General features: G+C 55.1%; 6 protein-coding genes across 6 annotated transcripts; 1 reads left to right on the top strand and 5 right to left on the bottom strand.

Moving 5' to 3' along the window:
• Positions 1-1697: 1697 nt before the first annotated feature.
• IWZ02DRAFT_485001 (cytochrome P450) lies at positions 1698-3853 on the bottom strand (the record flags this gene model as incomplete). Its single annotated transcript, XM_066769204.1, has 5 exons — positions 3108-3853; positions 2958-3063; positions 2385-2907; positions 2218-2335; positions 1698-2180 (listed from the first exon to the last, which is right to left on the bottom strand). Exons 1-5 carry the CDS (start codon positions 3444-3446, stop codon positions 1698-1700), a joined length of 1569 nt encoding a protein of 522 aa, XP_066619106.1. The 5' UTR covers positions 3447-3853.
• Positions 3854-4291: 438 nt separating this feature from the next.
• Positions 4292-5270, top strand: IWZ02DRAFT_471888 (RTA1 like protein-domain-containing protein; the record flags this gene model as incomplete). Its single annotated transcript, XM_066768914.1, is given in 4 exon segments — positions 4292-4445; positions 4499-4750; positions 4824-4898; positions 4918-5270. The coding sequence occupies 4 exon segments, from the start codon at positions 4292-4294 to the stop codon at positions 5268-5270; spliced, it is 834 nt and encodes a 277-aa protein (XP_066619105.1).
• Positions 5204-6715, bottom strand: IWZ02DRAFT_90752 (uncharacterized protein). Its single transcript, XM_066771400.1, has 3 exons — positions 6418-6715; positions 6226-6357; positions 5204-6169 (listed from the first exon to the last, which is right to left on the bottom strand). Exons 1-3 carry the CDS (start codon positions 6524-6526, stop codon positions 5292-5294), a joined length of 1119 nt encoding a protein of 372 aa, XP_066619104.1. The 5' UTR covers positions 6527-6715; the 3' UTR covers positions 5204-5291.
• A 3543-nt stretch (positions 6716-10258) lies between these two features.
• IWZ02DRAFT_471885 (fatty-acid amide hydrolase) lies at positions 10259-12306 on the bottom strand (the record flags this gene model as incomplete). Its single annotated transcript, XM_066768913.1, has 5 exons — positions 10259-10392; positions 10440-10530; positions 10579-11460; positions 11531-11806; positions 12001-12306. The coding sequence occupies 5 exons, from the start codon at positions 12304-12306 to the stop codon at positions 10259-10261; spliced, it is 1689 nt and encodes a 562-aa protein (XP_066619103.1).
• A 287-nt stretch (positions 12307-12593) lies between these two features.
• IWZ02DRAFT_90634 (uncharacterized protein) lies at positions 12594-13693 on the bottom strand. Its single transcript, XM_066771398.1, has one exon. It carries the CDS (start codon positions 13542-13544, stop codon positions 12882-12884), a length of 663 nt encoding a protein of 220 aa, XP_066619102.1. The 5' UTR covers positions 13545-13693; the 3' UTR covers positions 12594-12881.
• A 1437-nt stretch (positions 13694-15130) lies between these two features.
• Positions 15131-19003, bottom strand: IWZ02DRAFT_384622 (uncharacterized protein; the record flags this gene model as incomplete). The annotated part of the gene is made up of 2 exons (XM_066765347.1): positions 15131-17293; positions 17645-19003. The coding sequence occupies 2 exons, from the start codon at positions 19001-19003 to the stop codon at positions 15131-15133; spliced, it is 3522 nt and encodes a 1173-aa protein (XP_066619101.1).
• Positions 19004-20030: the final 1027 nt, after the last annotated feature.

Here is a 20030-nt window from a genome sequence, read left to right as displayed (position 1 = left end):
CCTAGTATAAGTCTAAATTCCTTACCTCCTATAAGGACCTCTTTACCTACCTATTCCTAGATACTATAGTCTAGGAGAACTAAACCTAGTATAAGGTTATTACCTATAGCATCCCTATTAAAGACCTATACTTACTTAATATTAGATAATTTATTATAGAAGAGGTCTATACCTTTAATCCTAGCCTTTCTATTATTAGAACTCTATACTAGCTTGCTTTAGCCGAAAGGAGAGCTACCTAAAAAGTAGGGTTAGTTATTATAGCCTTCTATATAGTAAAAGAGGTAGAGATAGCTATCTTAAAGCTATTCTATCTTATAGGAGTAAGTATAAGGGTTATAAAACTCCTTAGGATCACTCTAGATATATAGTATATAAAGTGTTAAGAATTTAGCTATAGCTCCTCTAGGTATTATAATAGGACTAAATACTTACTATATACTAGCCCCTATACTATAGAAAAGCATAACTATAACTACTATATAAAGAGAGGCACGAAATATACCTATATAGCGTTAAAGTATAGTAACTATAATAGTACTTATTACTCCTAGGATCTAAACTATCCCTATTATCTAATAAAGCCATCCTCCTAGCATAAATATTAGGTTACCTTAAAATTATGCTATTAGGGATAGTACTAGAATGCTATAGTAGAGCGTATATATAATCTATCTTACCTACTACCCTATACTATATTTACTTTTCTATGTACGCCTTCTTCCTACCCCCCTTCCTTTTATTACTCTTACTTTATGCTACCTATCTACTTAGATAATAGTAGGAAGGCTAGTTCTTAGCCCCCCCTTACCTAAAAAGAGCCTAGATAAACTATCTATCTAAAATAACCCTATACTAACACTATACTAAGAATTATACTTCATTATATAAGACTCTTTAGCTAGGCATCCCTACTTACCTTATAAACGTATATAGTATCCCCTATAGATAGCTCCGTCTTAGATAGCCTATAGCTCTAGTAAGACGTAAAATAATTAATTAATTAATTAATTAATTAATTAACATAATAAAAATAATCTACTACATACCTTTATGAATAAAGTGCTCCGTTCAGACTAATACGTACGACCATAGCACGTAGAGAATTCGGAACCCCGTCCGCTCTTCCATAGACAAGCTACGTTGCGGGCGATTAGTAGTTGCGTGGGTGACCAGCAGCGAATCCCGCCTGTTGTACGTGTTGCCTTTCGTTTCTTTTTTGTTGGCTTGTGTGTCTTTGAAAGCGGCGGTAGGTGGTTGGCGGAAGAGAAGGGTTTTCTTTTGTGGGCTGGGCCAGCCGTTGGTCTGTGGGTGGTAGGTGGCGCACGGGCACGAACAGGCATTTGCGATGATAGAAAAGAGAGACAGACGAGACTACCGTGTGCGCAGCATGTTTAAATAGGAAGGGAAGAAGGCGTGGGGAAGAAGAAGAAGAAGAAGAAGAAGAATTTCTGTCGATAAATGCGTATATATGTTTATATACTTCTATATGCGGCAAATGCTGACGATGCTGAATGCTGGCGTGTGTAAGTACAGTGAGAGACGCGAGTGATGAGTTCTGTACTTCCATCCATCTCCAGGCCCATTGCTTCTCAGAAACGACAGACTCTGCTTGCAAAAAGGAGACGATGCATTTGCAAAACAAAACAAAACCAGTCATAACAGAAGGCGAAAACGGAAGACACCCATCCCACCTCTTACTCCGCATCAACCCTCCTCCTCACGTACAAAAGAGCGCTCGAATCGGATGTGATACTATCGCCCTTCTCGCGCTCGGCCGGCCGCAGTTCCCGGCTCGCCTGTCCCTTTTCGCCCAGCGCAACGTCCCACCCTTGCACCAAAAACGCAAAGACGAGCTTGATCTCCATGGCCGCGAAGAAGCGGCCAGGGCAGCTATGACGGCCAAAGCCGAAGTGCAGACTATGCTTTGTGGACGCAGTGAGGGCGTTGCGTGTGGTGGTCGAAGCGGCGGCGTCGGCAGGCGGCGCGGTTCCCGACGAAGTCTTAAGGAAGCGGTCGAGTCGGAAAGATAGCGGGTCGGCGTGCATGGACGGGTCGGTGCCGACGGCTCCGCTGGGACACGCTATGTGCGTCCCAGCTGGCAGTGTTGTGCCGTTGGAGAGGGGGATGGGCTGTAGGGCGACGCGCTTGCCGATGACGAGGAGCACGGGCGAGAGGCGCTGCGATTCTATGATGAGGGTGTCGAGGAGGACGCACGAGGATAGCGTCGATTTGGTGAGGTTGCTGGGTCGCGGGGGGGGAGAGGGCCGGCGCGGCAGTGAGCTCGTTGCGGAGAGGGGTTAGGACTGAGGGATGCGTGGCGAGATTGAGGAGGCTATTAATAGTTGGTTGGGGGACGGGTTGGGGTGCAGAAGAGGCCTTACGCTTGCGTGGTCGTGATGGTCGTGCTGTGAATGGCATCCATGCTCAGACTCAGCTGCGAAATGGCGACCGCGTCATCATCGTAACCATGCATGTGTTGCTCTGCCTTTTTCGACATCCACTGCAGACAGTCGTCCGGCTTCTCACACGACCCGTCACCGCTAGCCATCGTCTGCCCCCGCTTCTGGATAATGGATCGCAGGTATTGTTTGGCGTTCTCGCGGTGCTCAGTGATGCGCTTGAGATCTGGAGCCCAGCCCAGCTCGATGGCGAGTGACCGCAAGACCGCGGGTAGAATCTTGAGCTTCTCGGCCGCGATGATGACGTCCATCGTGTACTGCGTCGACAGGTGGATCCATTCTTCCTTGTGGCAGAAGTCGGTGCCAACGAAGGTGGATCCCGAGGCGATGGCCACGATGCGGAGGAGAACTTCGTTGATGTTGAGGGGCGTCCATTCTTTTGATGATGGCAGTCCTGCGCGGAGAGCATTTTGGACTTCCGTGGATAGGACAGGCATTATACGACCTATGTGGTCAGCGTAAGGTTAGTTCTGCCAAAAACGGAAGATGACGTACCCAAATTTGGCGTCAAATCATTTCTAATAGTCTCGACCACCATATCGTCGCTTGTAAAGCCAGTGTGTTCGACTTCCATGTCCTGTTCAACCAGCCAGTCAGACTCCTGTACCACATATGACGGCGCCCCGGGGAACCAACATGCTTTACAAGCTCCATGAAAATAATCGTGTCGTCCGGCTTTTTGATAACCTCCCCCATGAGATCTCTGGAAACGACGACCGTAGGCCCAAACTGGGTCATGAGCCGAAACATGTCTTGAGGAAACTTGCAATAACCTTCGCGGAGGAGCTCCTTGCCAAGCTTAAGGTAATTGGCCTTGAGCTGGAAGCCGAATTTGAAACGCTCGTCCATGCTCGGAATCTTGCTCATACCGGAGTTGTCGCTCCATCTCGAAAACAGATATGTAATACTGGAAATGGCCGCAACGGCGGACAAAGGGACTGCGGAAGAACTGAGTCCCATTTGGGTGAAAAATCCGTTTTCCATGCTGAAAAGACGACCTCTGCGGTAGAGTTCCTCTCAAGGACATTAAGCAACAGCGAGGTTCCATTCTTTCGTCTCCTGGCTTCTACACTTTTATACCAGGCGCTCGCCCCCTCGCGCGTCGGTGAAGAACCTGAAATCCTCATCTTCCAGGCTGTCGTGTAGCACAGGTCCCATGAACGACCAAGGACGCATGCATCGCCGCATCTAGTGTGTGTGTGTGTGTGTGGCCTGGCCATGCGAACGAGAACGAAGCCGAGACCAGAAGTGGAGGAGTGGTGGTTTAGGGTCGTAGGAGGCCGAACCAGATCCGCCGCAACTGCCCTGAAAGAAGCCGTCGAAAGTTTTTCCCGTTTTCTAGACACTGGAATTTGAATGGTCAACATCAATCTACGCCAGATTGCCGCCCCCGCCCCCCCCCCCCCCCCCCCCCCCCCCCCCCCCAAAGTCGCAGTTGGGTCCACTGTTTCTATGTGCCTGTTGTTTGATGGATCGTGTGGGACCGTGTGGATTTGATGCAGCTTTTTCCCGATGAGCCAAGGCGTTGCTTGGGAATCCGAGCTGGAAATGGCTGAGCAAGCTGCGGTCGAGGAGAGCGTGTCAACACATGCCCTCAACACCTCGACATCCTGGCAAAGAAGACGCCATGATACATGCCCTCAAGGTTTTCGCGGGAACGCTTCTGCCCAATCCTGATTATAAGATGCCAGAGGAGGTCTCTAGTCGAGGAGGCCATTACAACCACAGCCGCTCCCATTGTCCAACGACTTTGAACGACATTTGATCCCACTTCTCGACTATTTTAACAATTAAACAAACAATGCAGGGACTTTGGCCGTTAAAACAAGATGGTCGAAGAATTTGCGCTCTATCACTACGACCCATCCACTGCCTTGGCCGTGGTCTTGATGTTTCTCTTCAGCAACGAATCACTGGCGCACGGATGGTTATTGTGGAGACAAAGGACTTGGTACTTTATTCCGTTCCTCATTGGCGGCATTTGTAAGTTGATATTATACATTAAGAGGTCGAGTTCCTCGCTGACTCGATACTAGTCGAGATTATTGAATATGCAGGCCGCTTCATGTCAACACGACAGTCACCAGACTGGGCCACTTGGGCCATACGTCATGCAGAGCTTGATGATTTTGCTGGCACCAATTCTGTTTGCGGCTTCGATATACATGGTCCTCGGCCGAATCATCCGCCTCGTCGACGCCAAATCGTACTCTCCCATCCGAGTGGGCTGGCTGACGGAAAAATTTTTGTGGCGGAAGACATCTTTTCCTTCTTCACCCAGGCGGCAGGTAAGTAAATGGTTGCTGTGCCACGGTTGAGTCTAATGCTGACTGCCCATGGGTGGTGGAATGTTATCAAAAGCCAAAGAAGACGACCAGATCAAGTGGGGCGAGCACGTCATCATTGCCGGTCTCGTGATCCAGCTCATCTTCTTCGGTCTCTTCGTGGTCGCAAGCTGGGTCCTTCCACTTTCGCATCATCCGGGCGCCAACGCAAAAGGCCGAAGCGATTTGGGGGCTGTTGCGACAGTACATGCTGGTGCTTTACGCTGCCAGCTTCCTGATCATTACCCTCGACGCATTGAGGGTCATCGAGTATGTCCAGGGATCCGACGGAGAGCTGATGAGCAAGGAGATGTGGATCTACCTTTTTGATGCCACGCTCACGTTCCTCGTCATGCTGCTCTTCGTCATCTGGCACCCCAGCCGCATCATCAACAGGAGCGCAGTCGCTTCGAATGACGTGGAATCAGCAAACGGAAGCCACTCCATGGTCACGTTCTGGAAGCGAGGCACTGTGCAGAGGTAGTCATCTGTGCGGTGATCCCTCTCATGCAAAAGTGGACTTGCGGCGGATCATGTGGAGGCGTTCGCGGAGTGATCTGGTACTGCGCATGCTTTTTGTGTTCGGAGCGCCGGTTTGCGCCTCAACGGCCGACACTCGGGTCATGCGCGCGATCGACTCTGGACCCTTTTGGCTTTCTCTTTCTAACCAGGCGGCGAGGTCTTTTTCAAATTGTTCTCCGTTGAATTTCCTTGGCCATCCGTTTCGAGCGTAGAGTCGTTTGATTTCCGTGTCAGACCCGGGCAGGGACGAGGAGAGCTGGAACCCGCTGAGTCCTCGCATGGGGACCAGGGTCAAGTTGGTAAAGCTGTCGGCAAGGTCGCCGAGGACCTTTGCGGCAGGACGGGGGCTGAGACGGTCAAACTCATTGCGGCCTTGCTCTTTGCTGTACAGCTGGAATGGCGTGGCGAGTTTCATAGTCTGGGAGCTGACATTGTAGACATAGAAGTTTCCGAAATCGGAGCAGGATTTGAACAAGAGAATCTCGTCTGGGCGTGACACTTCGAGCATGTCCTCGGCCTCGCCCGAGTCAAGGTAGTTGATGCCGTAGGTGCCGTGGTCCAGCTCGGGGCTGGCGCGCTGAATGACGGTGTTTTTCAAAAAAGGAATGTGGCACAGGATCTGAATCACGCGGCTGTCGAAGCCCAGCGGAGCCAGGACGGAGTGCAGTTTGTCGTGGGGCGGCCAAATGAGCTCAGACTCTGGAATGTAGCGCATGGCTACCAAAAGATTGTAAATGCGGCGCACGCCCTGGATGAAGTCGCGATGAGGCTCCAGGGTGGGCGGAAGCTGCGCGTGCTGGTCATCCCTGTCGCCTTTGCGCAGGTCGACCGAGTCAGCCTCGTAGTCGCAGCCGTGAGAGCCTGGTCGAAGTCAGCGGCGTAAGAATCAACAGCAGCCGGCGCAGTGGTTGACGCACAGCGCGGTTTGTCACCGTCGCACTGGGCGAGGTGCTTGGAGCAAAGCGAACATGCCGAGTCAGCAACCGATGGAGGCGGTGAGGGTGGCTTGGCGCGTTCGGTGTAGAAGTTGGCGCGCGTGCAATTTTGGCCTAACTCTTAGCTTGGTGTCGGACCAACGCGCGACGAGCGAGCCAAACAAAAAAACGTACATTCGAGGGATTCGTCGCCAGGGACTGGAAGGGCGCCGCAGCCATTACAGGTCTTGGGGCTCTGCCAGCCGTCGACGCCCAGGGCGGCGGGATAGCTCGCGACCGACATGATGAGTTGCAGAGGTAGAGATGGAGTGTGGAGAGTTGGAGTGCGCGTGCAGTGCTTTAGCGGGTTGCGCGGCAAAATCGTCGGGGGTGGTGAGGTTGGCGACGGCGCGGACGGCGACTGGTGGAAACGCGGGGCGACCAAATTACGGAACCATGGGAGAAGGATTGTGCGATGAGGATGGGTTGGGTTGGGGGAGAAGGAGAAGAAGGGAGAGCAGGCTGGGCCATAGATAGCAGTTGGATGGCGCTTGAGAGATTATTCCGGATCCAGCTGAGGTTACCCTCTCACCCTGGCCTGTCCCTCGGCCGAATAGCCGACACCGTGTCATAATAACATTGATTGAACTGAACTCCACCGCCGTCCAGTGCTCGTCATCGCCATGACCAACTCATCTGCCACCCCATGCCTGTTTGCGAGAAATCCCCTTGCCGTACGGTACAGTGCAGTGCGTCAGACAGACTGCTGCTTCTCCAGTTTTACCCTTTTTCCAATTCAGCCCAACATGACCTCACCTGGTTCTATACACTGGTCCTCCGTGTCCATGTCCCACACACCCGTTAAAGCCTCACTCCATGCCCAGGCGCCATGCCATGCCAGGTGCTGGCCTCAGCTCTGATCCAGGTGCGGTTCCCGAGAGCCAACGGTCCAGGTTCGCTCAGCGTCGCTTGCGCTGCTTGCTTGCACTGCTTGCACTCGCCGCGGCAGCCCCGTGCCCACCAAAAACCAGCCTCTCACGTCCCGCACGCCTACACCATGAACCCCCACCGGTGCAGGGCGTAAGGTAGTCTGGGGCGGCGTCAAGTCACCAGTGCAACAATTGACATCACTCGACCCCTCCCAACTGCCTTTCCTGGCTTCCCATTTGCCTCCTCATCCCTCTCTTTCGCCCCTTCAACCCCCTTTGAACAACTGGCGGCTGCCCGTCGACTGTCTCAGCTGCACGCTACAGTACTCCAGAGCACTGCGTTCCCCAGATTGAAACCGAAATAACCAAGAGGTGGAGTCGGGGTAATTCGCACGCCCCTCGTGCATGCATCCCGTCGAGCATGATTTCGACCTTATTTGGTCCCAACATGGAGTTTCCATTCAGCCTCGCTCGTTCCTGTCATCCTTGGCCCACCGACAAGTCAGGTTTTCTCTTCGTCATTCTACCTTGCACGTGGTTTGCCAGGAGTTTGGATATTCCAACGCGCCTTCCAGAACAATGCTCTTGGCAAGGCTGCACCCAAGATTGCCAATCCGGTCATGCATTTGCCGCGCTTCCTTTGCAAACACAAGTCGACTGACTGGCCAAGCAAATCCAGAGCTTTCTTTTTCTCCGCGGGCTCTAGGTCGAGCAGCCCAGAAAACAGAAACGTTGCAGCGCATGGCTCCTGAACACAACCGGATGGATGGAGGTTGCTGGGCACTTCTTCTGTTGGCTTTCAGGCCCCTTTTTCCCAGCCAGTGATCTTCCATCTCCACTGATTGAGCACAGATATCCCCAAGTCTTGGCACTGCACCCTCCTGTTTTGCTCTTCCTTGGGACAATACGACGATGGCTATTATTCGTGTTGCGAAGCGGAACTTTGTCGGACTGCACGTCACCAATCAAAGTGGTTGATCAAGTTGCTGTCGCTGACAACAGCTTTCTCGTCACGCCTCCTTGAGAGATGGCCGGCCAGCTCGAGCAGATTCACGCCAAACTCACCCCTTTTCATGCCTCAGACGCTTTGAAACGGGGCAAACTTTTTGCTTGGTCCAAAATTGCCAGACCGTTGCGTTACCGTTCGCCCCCAAGATTCCGCCATCGCAAGGTCTTGTAAATCTGGGATGCGCCCACGGACCGAATAGCAGCGGCTTCGACGGCCACTGAGGAGACCACATTCCAGGTTCGCCGGGTAGCAAGCACTCGAAAGCCTCGCCCTGCAGCTGATGCCGTGGTGTAGCGATGCCTGACTCGGGGTCGGACGGCTGTCTGCCTGTTTTGGTCCAATGACAAGGTTCTTCGACGACCCGCTGTAATTCCACCCACTTGATTGGACTGCCAACAAGATGCCCTGGCCCTTGGAATCTGGTGGGTGCAAGTGTTTGTTTTTGGACCAAACCTATCCGAAGCCAGACACAAGGGCCCCTATTACCGAGAAGTATAGTATTGACCCACGGCTCTGCAGGACATTTACAGTACGACGCGGCACCGCATGCCAATTTTAAAATTGGACTGTGGAGTCCCGAGACAGGCGCATGAACAGACGCGGCCGCGCAGACTCAATGACTTCCATCTTACCAGAACCGAAGTCGAGGCAGGGCGTGACGTCAGCGGACGGGAATTCCGGTTCCGCTGGCACAAGACTTCCTTGGCAGGCAGCGGACACCCATGGGACGGTGCGCCAAGCATCCGACCTGTCGACGACGACGACGACGATTATTCCCACCAGTCGTGCAGTCGATGAAACGCCAAGCTGATCCGTTTCAAGCAAACTGAGCCGCGACAGCGCCGCGAAGCGGCCGACAACGACGACCACGACGCCGTTCGCGGCAATTGTCAGCCTTTGCACACCATGGGACGGGAGGCCCGATGTCACTTGCCGACATCCGGCCTAGACTCTCGTCGTGACGAATTACCTTACGCTCGAAAATGACAGCCTCCAAAGTGCGCGCCAATGGGACTCTCTTCGTCGCTAACCCTTCGCCTGCCTCCCAAGACCGCAAGATCCTCTCACAACAAGGTCCTCGTTCACCGCCAAACCTCACCGTCTTGAAATCTTTGCGCCAGCCGCCGCAACCAACTCACACCATAATGCCCACCACCTGCTGCTACACAAGTGGAGCCCGCATCTCCTATCCCGTCCTGCCGCCGCTACCGTGCCACGCCGAGTTCGTGTCTCTCGCGTCGTCCCGAAGCAGACGCTCATCTCGCCTGGCGACTGCCGAACAAACGAACGAACCACGACCCTTTCGCCGAATAATGCGACCGCGGCATCCCACAAAAAATGGCCAACTTCCAGTCGCCTACGCTTATCTCTTGACGACGCGGCGAGTCAGAACGCCGATGCGCCAAGAAGCAGCAACTCGTCGCTCGCCATCACTTTAACCAACCTCTCTCACCGTCAGAGGACAGCCTCAGGAACGCGGCCATGGTAGTGCCACTCACCGTCATCGTCGCCGTCGGCCGACGCGCTGGCGGGTGGGCATCCCTGACTCAGCTTTCGTTCGAGGCACGAGACAGTAACGCCATTCGGTTGTGGCGGGATTGTGAATTGTGAACTGGATCGTTTCTCCGGAAACGCCTCGGGGGCTGCTGACTGACCTGACGGAAATTTTTCGTACGCTTGTCTTTATTCGGCTCAAGTCACTGTGGCACAAACAGGTCGCGACGTTCGACGTTCATTCTTGGTTTGCCGCTGCGTCGCTGGAAATAATGCCGAGCGCGAGCTCGGCGAGCGAGCTCGCAGATGTCCGCAAGCGTCAGCTTCCCACGTGCCCCTCGCCACGTGCCATGACATGTGTCTGACGACTATGAGGTGAGTGGCTTTGTACTGCAGCAGTTGGATGAACGTCTCTTTGGAGAAGCAATGTATTGCTTCCGCTATGAACGAGAAGAAATATCCCATCTGCGGTTACGAAAAGTCTATGTTTTGATTCTGTGGCCTCCTCGCTCCATAACACAGTCAAGACTACCTCGAAACAATCTCTCGCAAAGCTGTTTCAAATTTCCTTGCACGGGTCTGGATGCTGTTTGTCAACCAGTCGCTATAGATAAGACGCTCTCGTCTTCTTCAGCACCTCGTCGACGACAGCCGCAACCGCCAACAGCTTCTCGTCCTGGAATGTCGGCGCAACTAACTGAATCACAGTGGGCGCGCCATCGACCTCTTCCGGTACATCTGCGTCTGTTAGCTCTTCGTTCTACAGTGAGGAAAATCAGTCTTACAATCGGCGCCCCTTTTCATGTCACCAATGACCATGGGCTCTGGGTCAAGTTGCTTTGACGCCTTTCCGACAGGCAGAATGGCCGCGGGGTACTGTGCAGAGTCAGCATAGATGCGGGCAAACTCTTTCGGGCTACTTGCGTTCAATAGGTTCCAGATGACCGTGTACGGTACCAGGACGTACTGGTCGTGCCTGACAGCCGTATGCTGCGCTGCCGGCGCCAGAATCACGTCCAGCCCCTTCTTCAACCACGTGTCGTGCCACGCCTCGACAAACTTGTGCCTGGTTACGTTGACGCTCGCCAGCTGCTCAATTGTCATGCCGGGCTTGTCGCCGCCCATCAATTTGCGCGCCGTCTCCACACTCGGGACATACGGCTCGCCGCTCTTGCGAATGTGCTCCCCGAAAGTGTCGTGCGGATCCACGCCGAAGTATTTGTAGGCCACGCGAGCCGCATGGGTCACGCCTTCCTCCTGGACAAACGGGATTGGAACGAGCTTGTGGCCAGCGCTCTCCAGTGCCGCCGCTGCGTCGGCCAACGCGCGCTTGACGGGCGGATGCAGCGGCGCCGCCGGGTCCTCTGGCATCAATCCTATCGTCAGCGGACGCCTGCTCAAGTCGGCCTCTGCATCGCCTCGCAGACCGCCGAGCCAGGGAACGCTGCTCGCGGTGGCGTCGTAGGTCCACGGCCCGGCGTCAATGACGGCCTTGAACAACAGGCGCAGGTCGGCAAAGCTGTTTGCCAGCGGTCCTGCCACAGGTGCAATGGCGCCCGGTGCGCCGTTGAGTCCTGGGTTTGCTTGTCCCTTGTACGGGATGCGGTCTGCTGTCGGCTTGAAGCCGTAGGTGCCGTTGCAAAGGCATGGGATGCGAATCGAGCCAGCAATGTCGGTGCCGATGCCCAGGGGAGAGCCGCGCAGGGCGACGAGGGCGCCTTCGCCGCCAGACGATCCGCCTGCCGTGAGGATAGTCTTGTGCGGGTTCAGCGTACGGCCGAAGATGTTGTTATCCGAGTCGGCAGTCTGAAGTTGACAGTGGTAAGAATTCCGCAAATAACTTGAGGAGCAGGACTAGCATCCCGCGCACACTCACCATCATAGTTTGCGGTATGTTCGTCTTGACGTAAATCACTGCGCCCAATGAAAGCAAAATCTCAACAAGCGCTGCATTGCGCTTGGCCGGGCCGTCGGCCAGGAACGATACAAAACCGATGGTGGTGTCGACGCCCTTGACGAAGAAGCTGTCCTTGACGCTGACGGGCAGCCCGTGCAGGGGCCCGAAAGGCTTCTTCTCGCGCGCCAGGTAATCGTCAAGGAAGCGGGCGCGCTCGATGGCGGTGTCGTAGAGGGTTTCGGTGAGGCAGTTTGTCTATGGGTGAGAGCGGAGGTTGGTCAGTATGGATGTCCCGAAGCTTGTTCCTTTCTCGTTTTATCGAATCTTTCGACTTCTTTTTCAAGTTTTCTTCCTTCTGCTCTTCCATTTCCAACCCCAGCACAGAGCAACCAACATCGAACAGGACAAGCCATGAAAAGCGAAGAACAGCAGAACTCAATCGCACTCACCAGCTGCCCCGCCACACAAGCCCTCTTACAATACGCCGTAACGACCTCCACGGCGCTGATTTCTCCCTTGCTCATGCGCTCAACCAGCGCGCTCGCCGTCGCGCCCTCCGTCAGCGCAAATTCGCGCTCGCTCAGCACCCCACTCTTGCGCACCGCGTCGTCGGCGATGAGCCGCGTCGGCGCCGTCGCGCTGGCGCCCGTCGCTTCAATGAAGGACGGCGACAGCCGCCATGAGGCGGGGATCTGCGATGAGATGGTTTCGCGCTTGCGCGTGGTGAGGGTTTGCCAGTCGGTTGAGGTTGCCATTGTTGCTTTTTGCTGTGGTGGTGGTCTGGTGAGGGTGGCTATTTGCTGGTTGAAGACGGACGATTGGTTGGTGTGGTCGAACGTATGTTGACAGGTGCGTGTCGTCAAGATGCAGACAAATTGCCAAGTATCTTGATGTATGGGGTAGATGGGGTGGAGCGGGGGCGGCGGAGGTGGAGTACGGCTATCTTCACTCTCTCACTGTCTATGCTCAATCAATCCTGAATAGCCAGTTGACTGTGAGTTACCGTCAGCTTCCTTCACAGGCAAGCAGCAGCAGCAGCAGCCAGGACGGCCGTAAGCTACTATCTACATACCCTTTTCTTTCTCCGCGATATGCTCAACAAGTCAGCTCCTCGACGATCAATCAATTGAACAACAGTCAACAAATTGGTTGGGAAAAGGAGAGAGAACAACAGGTAGAAGAGGCAGGGAAAGTAGAAGTAAGCATTTCACAACCACACGCACTCTCTCTCCCTTCCATCCTTCCTTTTTGACCTTCTCCCTAGATTGCCATGCACGCTTGGGGACTGGCTGCCTAGGCTCTTGTCGCCCCGCTCTCTATCTTTCTCTCTCTATCTCTCCGCCGTCATGCCGCGCCAAAAAGCAGAACGGGGGACGGAAAAGCTCCGCGGAGCCAATCGGCAGGCGATGACAAGCACGCTAGCATGATGCATGATCAGCCAAGAGTGTCGTTTCGGCCGGCTGGCCGGTGTCTGAGAAAGACGGAGGCCGAAGGGCAGCGGGGCGGGGAAAGTTCTCGTGTGTGTGTGTGTGTGTGTGTGTGCTGAGTTGCCGCGGTTCCATGAGAAGGAACGGGAGTGATGGTGGAGAAGGCGGTGCAGGAAGATGGCCGGACGTCTTCCGCGCGGGGCAGCCACTTGCCTATTTCGTCTAGGGGCCAAGCAAACACGAAGAGATGGCGGGCCGAACTGATGGAGCAAGTTGGCGTGGATGGCGGCAGCTGGGGTAAAGAAATTTCGCTGGTGAATCAACCTAGTGCAGGCGCGATTCGCGGTTGGAGTGAGTAGTGTGTGCCGGGCTAGGAGGTGGTGTTGGGCCTTGTCGGTTGGTGCTGTCGGTCTGAATGTGGCTGGCTGCCTTCTCATGTATCTTGCTTCCAGTTGCGATTTAATGTGCCGATTGGCGAGAAGAGCGAGCGAGCGAGCGTCGATCGATTGATTGACAGACGGTATGGTATCTGCCTGGCTATCTTTCCATGGTCCGGAGCCATCCATTCAATTCTCTCCATCAGCCAATTCGTAAGCACGCTTCCGCACCGCTGCAGTTCAAAGACAAGAAAGATGAGGAAGTAGAGACGCTGGCGGTAAGCTCAGCTTACCATACATGCAGCCGTCGCCGTCAGGAACGTACGTAGGATTCAACCAAGTACGCAAGCAAACGCGATACACGGACGGATAGGGACGCATGTTCCGAGCGAGCGAGCGGGAAAGGAAGCAATCAGGCGGCCGAGAGAGAGAGAAAGAGACGAGGAGAGAAGGGAAGTGTAAATTGAAAGACGGACCTACGCATATGCTAGCTAGGAAATTTCCGAACTGCCGATAATCTCAAGGAGCCCAAAGGAACAGCGCAAGGCACTGCATGGGTTCCAAGGCCCAAAGACTCTCCACAAACCAATTGCGGAGCCTGTCTCCCATCTTCCCGCTGTGCTCCGCTGAGAAGGAGGGCAATCGGGGCGAAGGTCCGCTGTGCCGTGATTGACACGCTCTCAATGCCCAACATGAAATCTTCACATGGCATGAGTAGCGAACAACGCACGAGCATCACTTTATCGTAGCCGCAGCGTCAGGTGAGGTGAGAGAAGGCGGTATGGAGTCAAAATGGCAGACGGAACAAGACGGAGCCAACGAGTCAGTTGCTGGGCGCGCCTCGGACCATGTTCAGTAATCAAGCATCGAGCGGTCAACGGAATGGGCGTGACATGTCCCAAAGAGAAAAGAAAAAAAAAAAAAAAAAAAAAGACGGGACAAAAGGAGGCTGTTGAGCTATGATGCCATGAGGTGTTGGACAACAAACCCGTGCAATGATGGCAAACCAGCGGGGACAGGGACAATCCAGGCGAAGGGTGCACATATCAATCATACCAGACAGACAGATCGCGTACAACATTCCATTTATCATGTGGTGTCCATCCGGCTAGGCAGGAACCACTCGGATGCACAATAGCCGGAGCTATCCGCTTCTCCCCGGTCAAATCTGTGTCCTCCCCAAAAACGCTTTAGAAAAGAGGTGTGTGAAGAAGCAAAAAGAGTAAATGCAGCCGTCACGTTTGATGCATCCATCCAGTCAGTCCACCAACCCGAGCCGTTCTTTGAAGCGCAGAAGAAAACGACAATCGCAGAAAAAGGACAAAGTGCGCCCTGCGCCACGTCCCGAGCAACGCCGCGCGCTGACTACGCGACGAAATGGAAAACCCTCCATGCCCATGGCAGTCGCGTCCCGAAGACGCTCGATGTCTAGGGTCATAGAAAGGGGGCAGGGTTGAAAAATGTGCGAGCAAAATAGACGAGAGAAGATTCAAAGCAAAGGTCTGATGAAGGGAAACAGGGAAAATAAACACACTCCAGCGCTGTGCAACATTATACAAAGGTACAGTTTGAAAACACCCCAGGTGGAAAAGAAAAGATGAAACCGCTGGGTATAAGTCGCTACCACTGCTGAAAAAGGGGGCGCTGTTCAAGAAAGGTTAAAGGTCGAAAAGAAGAAGATGATGTGCGGAGAAGGTCAAGCATCGGTGAAGCCGATCGTTTTCATCGGTCTGCCGCGTCATGTCAGTCGTCCCCTATCCTCGCCGCGAATCTTTTTAGAAAATCGTCGAGTCGTTCTGCACCCTCAACGGGCCACTAATCTTGAGTCCCGCCGGAGTTTGTTCCATTCTACTCTCATCAGCCTCGTCGACACGATATGCAGATCTGACAGCTGCATTGCTACCACCTCGCATGATCTTGGCTTTGGATTTGCGCGAATCTCTCGAGTCATCGTCTGTGCTCGGCCGGCCATCTGATCCCGTCGAAGTGCTGTCATGCGGATTGCTACGGCCGAAGCCGAAGCGACGACGCTTGGGGTTGACAGGTGGCACAGGAGGAGGGTCCATCATACCGTTTCGCAGGCTGGCACCAGCAGGGAGCTCAATCGTGTCGACAACCGATGTGGACGAGAGGAACATGGGTTCCGAAATGATGGACTTTTGAATCGACTTCTTGCGCGGGAGGTCCATTTTGCTACGGCTCGCTGACTGCATTGGAACCGGAGGAGGCGCACGGTCTGGCGCAAAGTCTGGCATTTCGGGAGGTAAGGTATTGACCTGAGGCGCCGAGTGATTTGGCTGCTGGCCAAGAATTGACTGGGACTTGCGTGGAAGAGGGCTCGGTGCCAGAGGGGTACTACCAGGTGAGCGTCCCGTGCCCACGTAACCCATGGGAGGACGAGCGTTCATGCCGGATGGGATGGCGGGACGGTGGCCCCATGCAGACCCTGGACTGCGAGCCGGTCCCGGCGGAAGCATCGACGTCTGCAGAGACGTCGTGCTGCTCTTGGGGGCAAGGCTTCGGGACGCTGGTGAACGGTCGCCAGGCAGACCAACAGCTGGAGAGCTTGGCCGAGGGTCCAAGCCAGGCAGAGTTGCCGTAGAAGTCTGATCAGGGACAGGGGGTAGGTCCGCCTTGCTGGGACGGGGAGGACGGCTCTGCGCGCGGCCCGAGACGAGCGATCCAGAACGGCTCCTAGGGCCGCTGGTGATGGATGAGGATCTGCTCTTGGTAGCTCCACGGGTCAACCGCTCCTCGAAGTCGCGACGATATTCGTCATCCGGCGAACCATTAGGCTTGGGTGATCTGCCGAAAGGTCGGTTCCACGTGTCTTCGCTCGTCCGGGCCAAAGAAGCAGAGCTGGGACTTGCAAGGCCAAGCAGTGCCGTCGTTTTGGACGGACCCTGCCGCGTTGCAAGAGAGTCGCGGCTCGTTTTAGGACGCAACATGCCCAAGGCCTTGAACGCACCTCCAACGCTAGGCGTAGGGCTACTAGAACGACTCTCAGCCTCGACCTTGTTCCGAAGCGTTTCCTGAATTGCCCTTTGACGCTCCGCAAGCTCCTTCTCGAAAGCCGCACGCTCAGCTTGTGTCGAGCGGCTGACATTGCGCTGATGCTTGCTGCGCGTCTCTGACTCGGACTCGGAGCCTTCTCGTGCGCGAAGGGGCTCCATCCGGGCACCCCTCATGGCCCCTAGGCCTTTGTTGGCAGTGTCCACTGGGCTGACTGAACTTAGACTCTCCACATCGGCGTAGCGGTCGATGTCCTCAAGGTCCCACGGATTCGAGTGGCTGTAGCTTGAAGTTGCGGGAGTGTCAGAGAGCTGGTTCGCGCGACCCTTGGGTGATTTAACTTCTGGCTCTGGGCCATACAGCGAAGACTGATCACTTTGGGAGCGAAGATGCCGTCGGATCATCCCGCTCAGGCCCCCGGCTGGGCCCAAGGTGGGCGAGTCTACATCGGTAGCATCGGACTTTACAATGGTGGAAATGGAAGATTTGCCTTCAGAGTCAACGGGTGACGTCCAGTTGGAAGGCTCCTTCGATTCTGGCTGGGGAGAAGTCAAGTTCTGGGCTCGTACAGCTGGATGCTCCTCGAAGTGTAGAGACGTGAGCGGAGGGGAGAGGACGCCCACTCCAGGAACGGTGACAATGTTCCTTGGTGGGGTGTATTTTTGCGGCGTGTATTTCTGTGGCGTGTATTTCTGTGAGGTGATCGAAGGAGTCTGCTGAGTGGCAGGGCGAGGCGCTTGCTCGGGACTTGGAAACTGCTCACTGTCACTGGTCCCCGATTCAATCGGAGACATTGGCCGCTCATCTCCGCTTTCAGATACGCCGGCTGCACGCATTTTGCTAGCAGCCTTTTGGAACACTGTGAAGGGCGTCGGTTTGTCGTCATCATCCTCTGGTGCTTGTTGAACAGGCGCGGGTGGGAGGTTCTTGGTCTGGATCGGACTGGGAAAGGTGTTGCTGGAGCTAGTTCCAGGGCGACTGTTACCAGAAGGACGACGACTATTCGGAGCGCGACTGCTGCTCGTCCCAGGTGGACTGACCGGTCCATTACTCGGCACTGGCTGCAAGGGAGCAGGTGGCCCGTTGCTGGTGCCTGGGCGACTGGCGTGACCTGTGCTAGGACGGCTTGCGGGCCCATTGCTTGTACCCGGACGACTACCAGCAGCAGAGCCGTTGCTCGTGCCCGGGCGGCTCGACGTCCCAAACTTTTCACGTTTTTCTTGGCCCGAGCGGAGAGGCGCAGACGGGGGTGACCGATCAACAATCTCGAATCCAACAAGCTCGTCCTGCAAAGCATCAAGTCGTGCCCGGGCACTTTGAACCTGAGTCGTTGGCGTCCTGGACCTCTGGGGCAACGCTTTCGGCGACTTGGAATGTGGACTGGTCGCAGCTGGTGCTTGCCTAAGAGCTTCGGCAGCCCTCTCCTGGTTGATTTGCCTCTGGCGCTCCAAATACTGCTTTTCGTCAAACTTTTGCGCGGGCTTGTTAAAGGCACCCATGGCCGTAGCTTTGCCACGGTCATTCGGGTCGATTGCACGTGTAAGCGGACTACTCTCGTCCGAAGGCGTTACTGGCATAAAGGGGCTAGTCGGAGTGCCGGCGCCTGGACTCGATGTACCAGAGTCGCTATCCACGATGCTATGCACAATTGCGCGATTGTGCGCTATGGCAGTTGGGGACGGGCTTGACGGCCTGAATCGTTGGCTATAGCGCTCATTGAGGTTGGAGGCACTTTTGGCCTGACTCAAGGGAAGAGGTCTGCCACCTGCGCGGGAGTTCAAGCGGCGCATCGCCGAATTTTGCTGTTCCAGCATACTGCGATCCAGCCCCACCTCGTAAAGGCGTTTGTTCTTGGTCCCTTGCCGCTCAAGACCAGGAGAAGTTATTGGAACGGAGCTCGCGCCCTGGGATGCTATCGAGGTTGCCGCGGTCGAAACACGCGTGCCGCCTCCTGAAGTGGTCGAAGAATTGGTCCCTCGTCGGCGCAATGAGCTCGAGTAGGAAGGGTTGACCTTGTCGTCCGACATGTCCTGGTCGTCGTCGACGAGACCATCTTGTCCAGCCAACTTTTCTGCTGCCCTCAATCTTTGCCATGGCGACAGAGTGACGTCCTCGTCGAAGACTGTGCGGTTGCCAACGTAGACTCGCGAACGGCCTCCAAACATGACGTTGCTCTCACCGGGCCGTGACCTTGACAATATGCTTCCACTCTTCATAGACACACCATCGTCAGAGCCGTAGCCGTCGGCCGAATCATGCCTACCGTAGTATGTGGGCTGCCCTGATCCGGCTATGGACGACACCTCGGCAATGTCGCCCAAGTTCCTTTGAGGAGTGTATCCAAAATTGCCCAGCCGTGATGTGCGTTTCGGGTGCAAGACGCTGTCGTCCATGGCCTTACCCATCAAGGATTCCGGGTTGTCTTGGTCTCTGAGCATGGAGAAGCGTTTCGAAAGGTTTGGCATGATCAGGCTTGTACGGAACGTGTCGGTGGACGGGAGGGACAGCTCCATGTTGACCTCTGGCTTGGGCTCCTCCAGGATTTTTTTACTCTTCTTGCCCTTCTTGGAGGCGAGGAGCCCATTGCCGCCGTCCAACGTCTCCTGGGTCTTTTTGCGCGTCAAGAATCGACTCATGGTCGCCTTGTAGAGGTTAGTCACTCGGGATCTGTCGGTGGCGACGGGATCACTGCGCATGGAGCGAGACGAGTCCTTCGAGGTCGTTGCCGCGAGCGGCATTGGCACTCGAGGCGTGCTCATGGCGCAGCGGGAGCAGATACATACAATGTCGGGTTATGAGCGAGTGACAGACAGGAACGAGTGGGCGCCACGGGGAGCGCGAGCTGCGATGTCGACGTCGATCAGTGGGCGAGCTTTGGCAGAGCAACGGGTGGATCGGACTTTTGGGGGGGGGGGGGGGGGGGGGAACCGTAGGGGACATACGTGTACTGGGAGGTGTTTATCTGGAGAGGGCGTGACGTTGCACTGCAGCGGCCATGCAGCTGTCTTGTCGTGCCGAGTCGGGGTCTTGTCGCGACGATTGGAGGTCAAGGAGCGGAGTCGGGGGATCAGACGGTGGTGTTGGGCGTTTTGGCGTGAAGTGGCGCAGTCAAAAATTTGGGGAGAGAAAAGCGGTCGTCCTTTGGGAATTCGTAATGAATGGATGTGCGATGACTAGCTCGCGACGGCGCGAGGGGCGGAGGGAGGCGAGTTGGAGCGACCGAGGCGTCAGGGTAGGGTAGGGTAGGGTAGCGAGCGGCGAGAGGGAGAAGAGAGAGATGGTGGAGTGAAGTGTGGATTGCAGAACTGGAGCGCGTTGGATGGCGAGGGCAGCGTCAATGGTTGTCGAGCAAACGGGCTTGATTGGTCAGATGGTTGGTAGGGGTGGAGGAGCAATTTCGCGCGCACGGACACGCAAGGGGGCAGCCCGTCAATTTCCACTTTGGGACGGGTCTGGATGTTGAGAAGTTGTAGGCAAGAGATGGAGAATTGCATGCTGCTCCATCCACATGGCTTCTTTTTCGCTCACTGCTCCAGTTTCATCACCGCCCAAAACTGGAATTGTACTCGGCAGCGCATGAGCTGGATGGCATGGCCCGCCCAAACTTGACATTCGGCACCACCAACGCTCCAGGCCTACAAAGGCGCCTCATTGCCCATGGCC

This window comes from Phyllosticta citriasiana (assembly GCF_038021145.1).
Source record: "Phyllosticta citriasiana strain CBS 120426 chromosome Unknown IWZ02scaffold_15, whole genome shotgun sequence".
Classification (NCBI taxonomy): domain Eukaryota; kingdom Fungi; phylum Ascomycota; class Dothideomycetes; order Botryosphaeriales; family Phyllostictaceae; genus Phyllosticta; species Phyllosticta citriasiana.
Note: the sequence above shows the minus strand (reverse complement) of the source record. Positions and strands in the feature narration are given on the sequence as shown.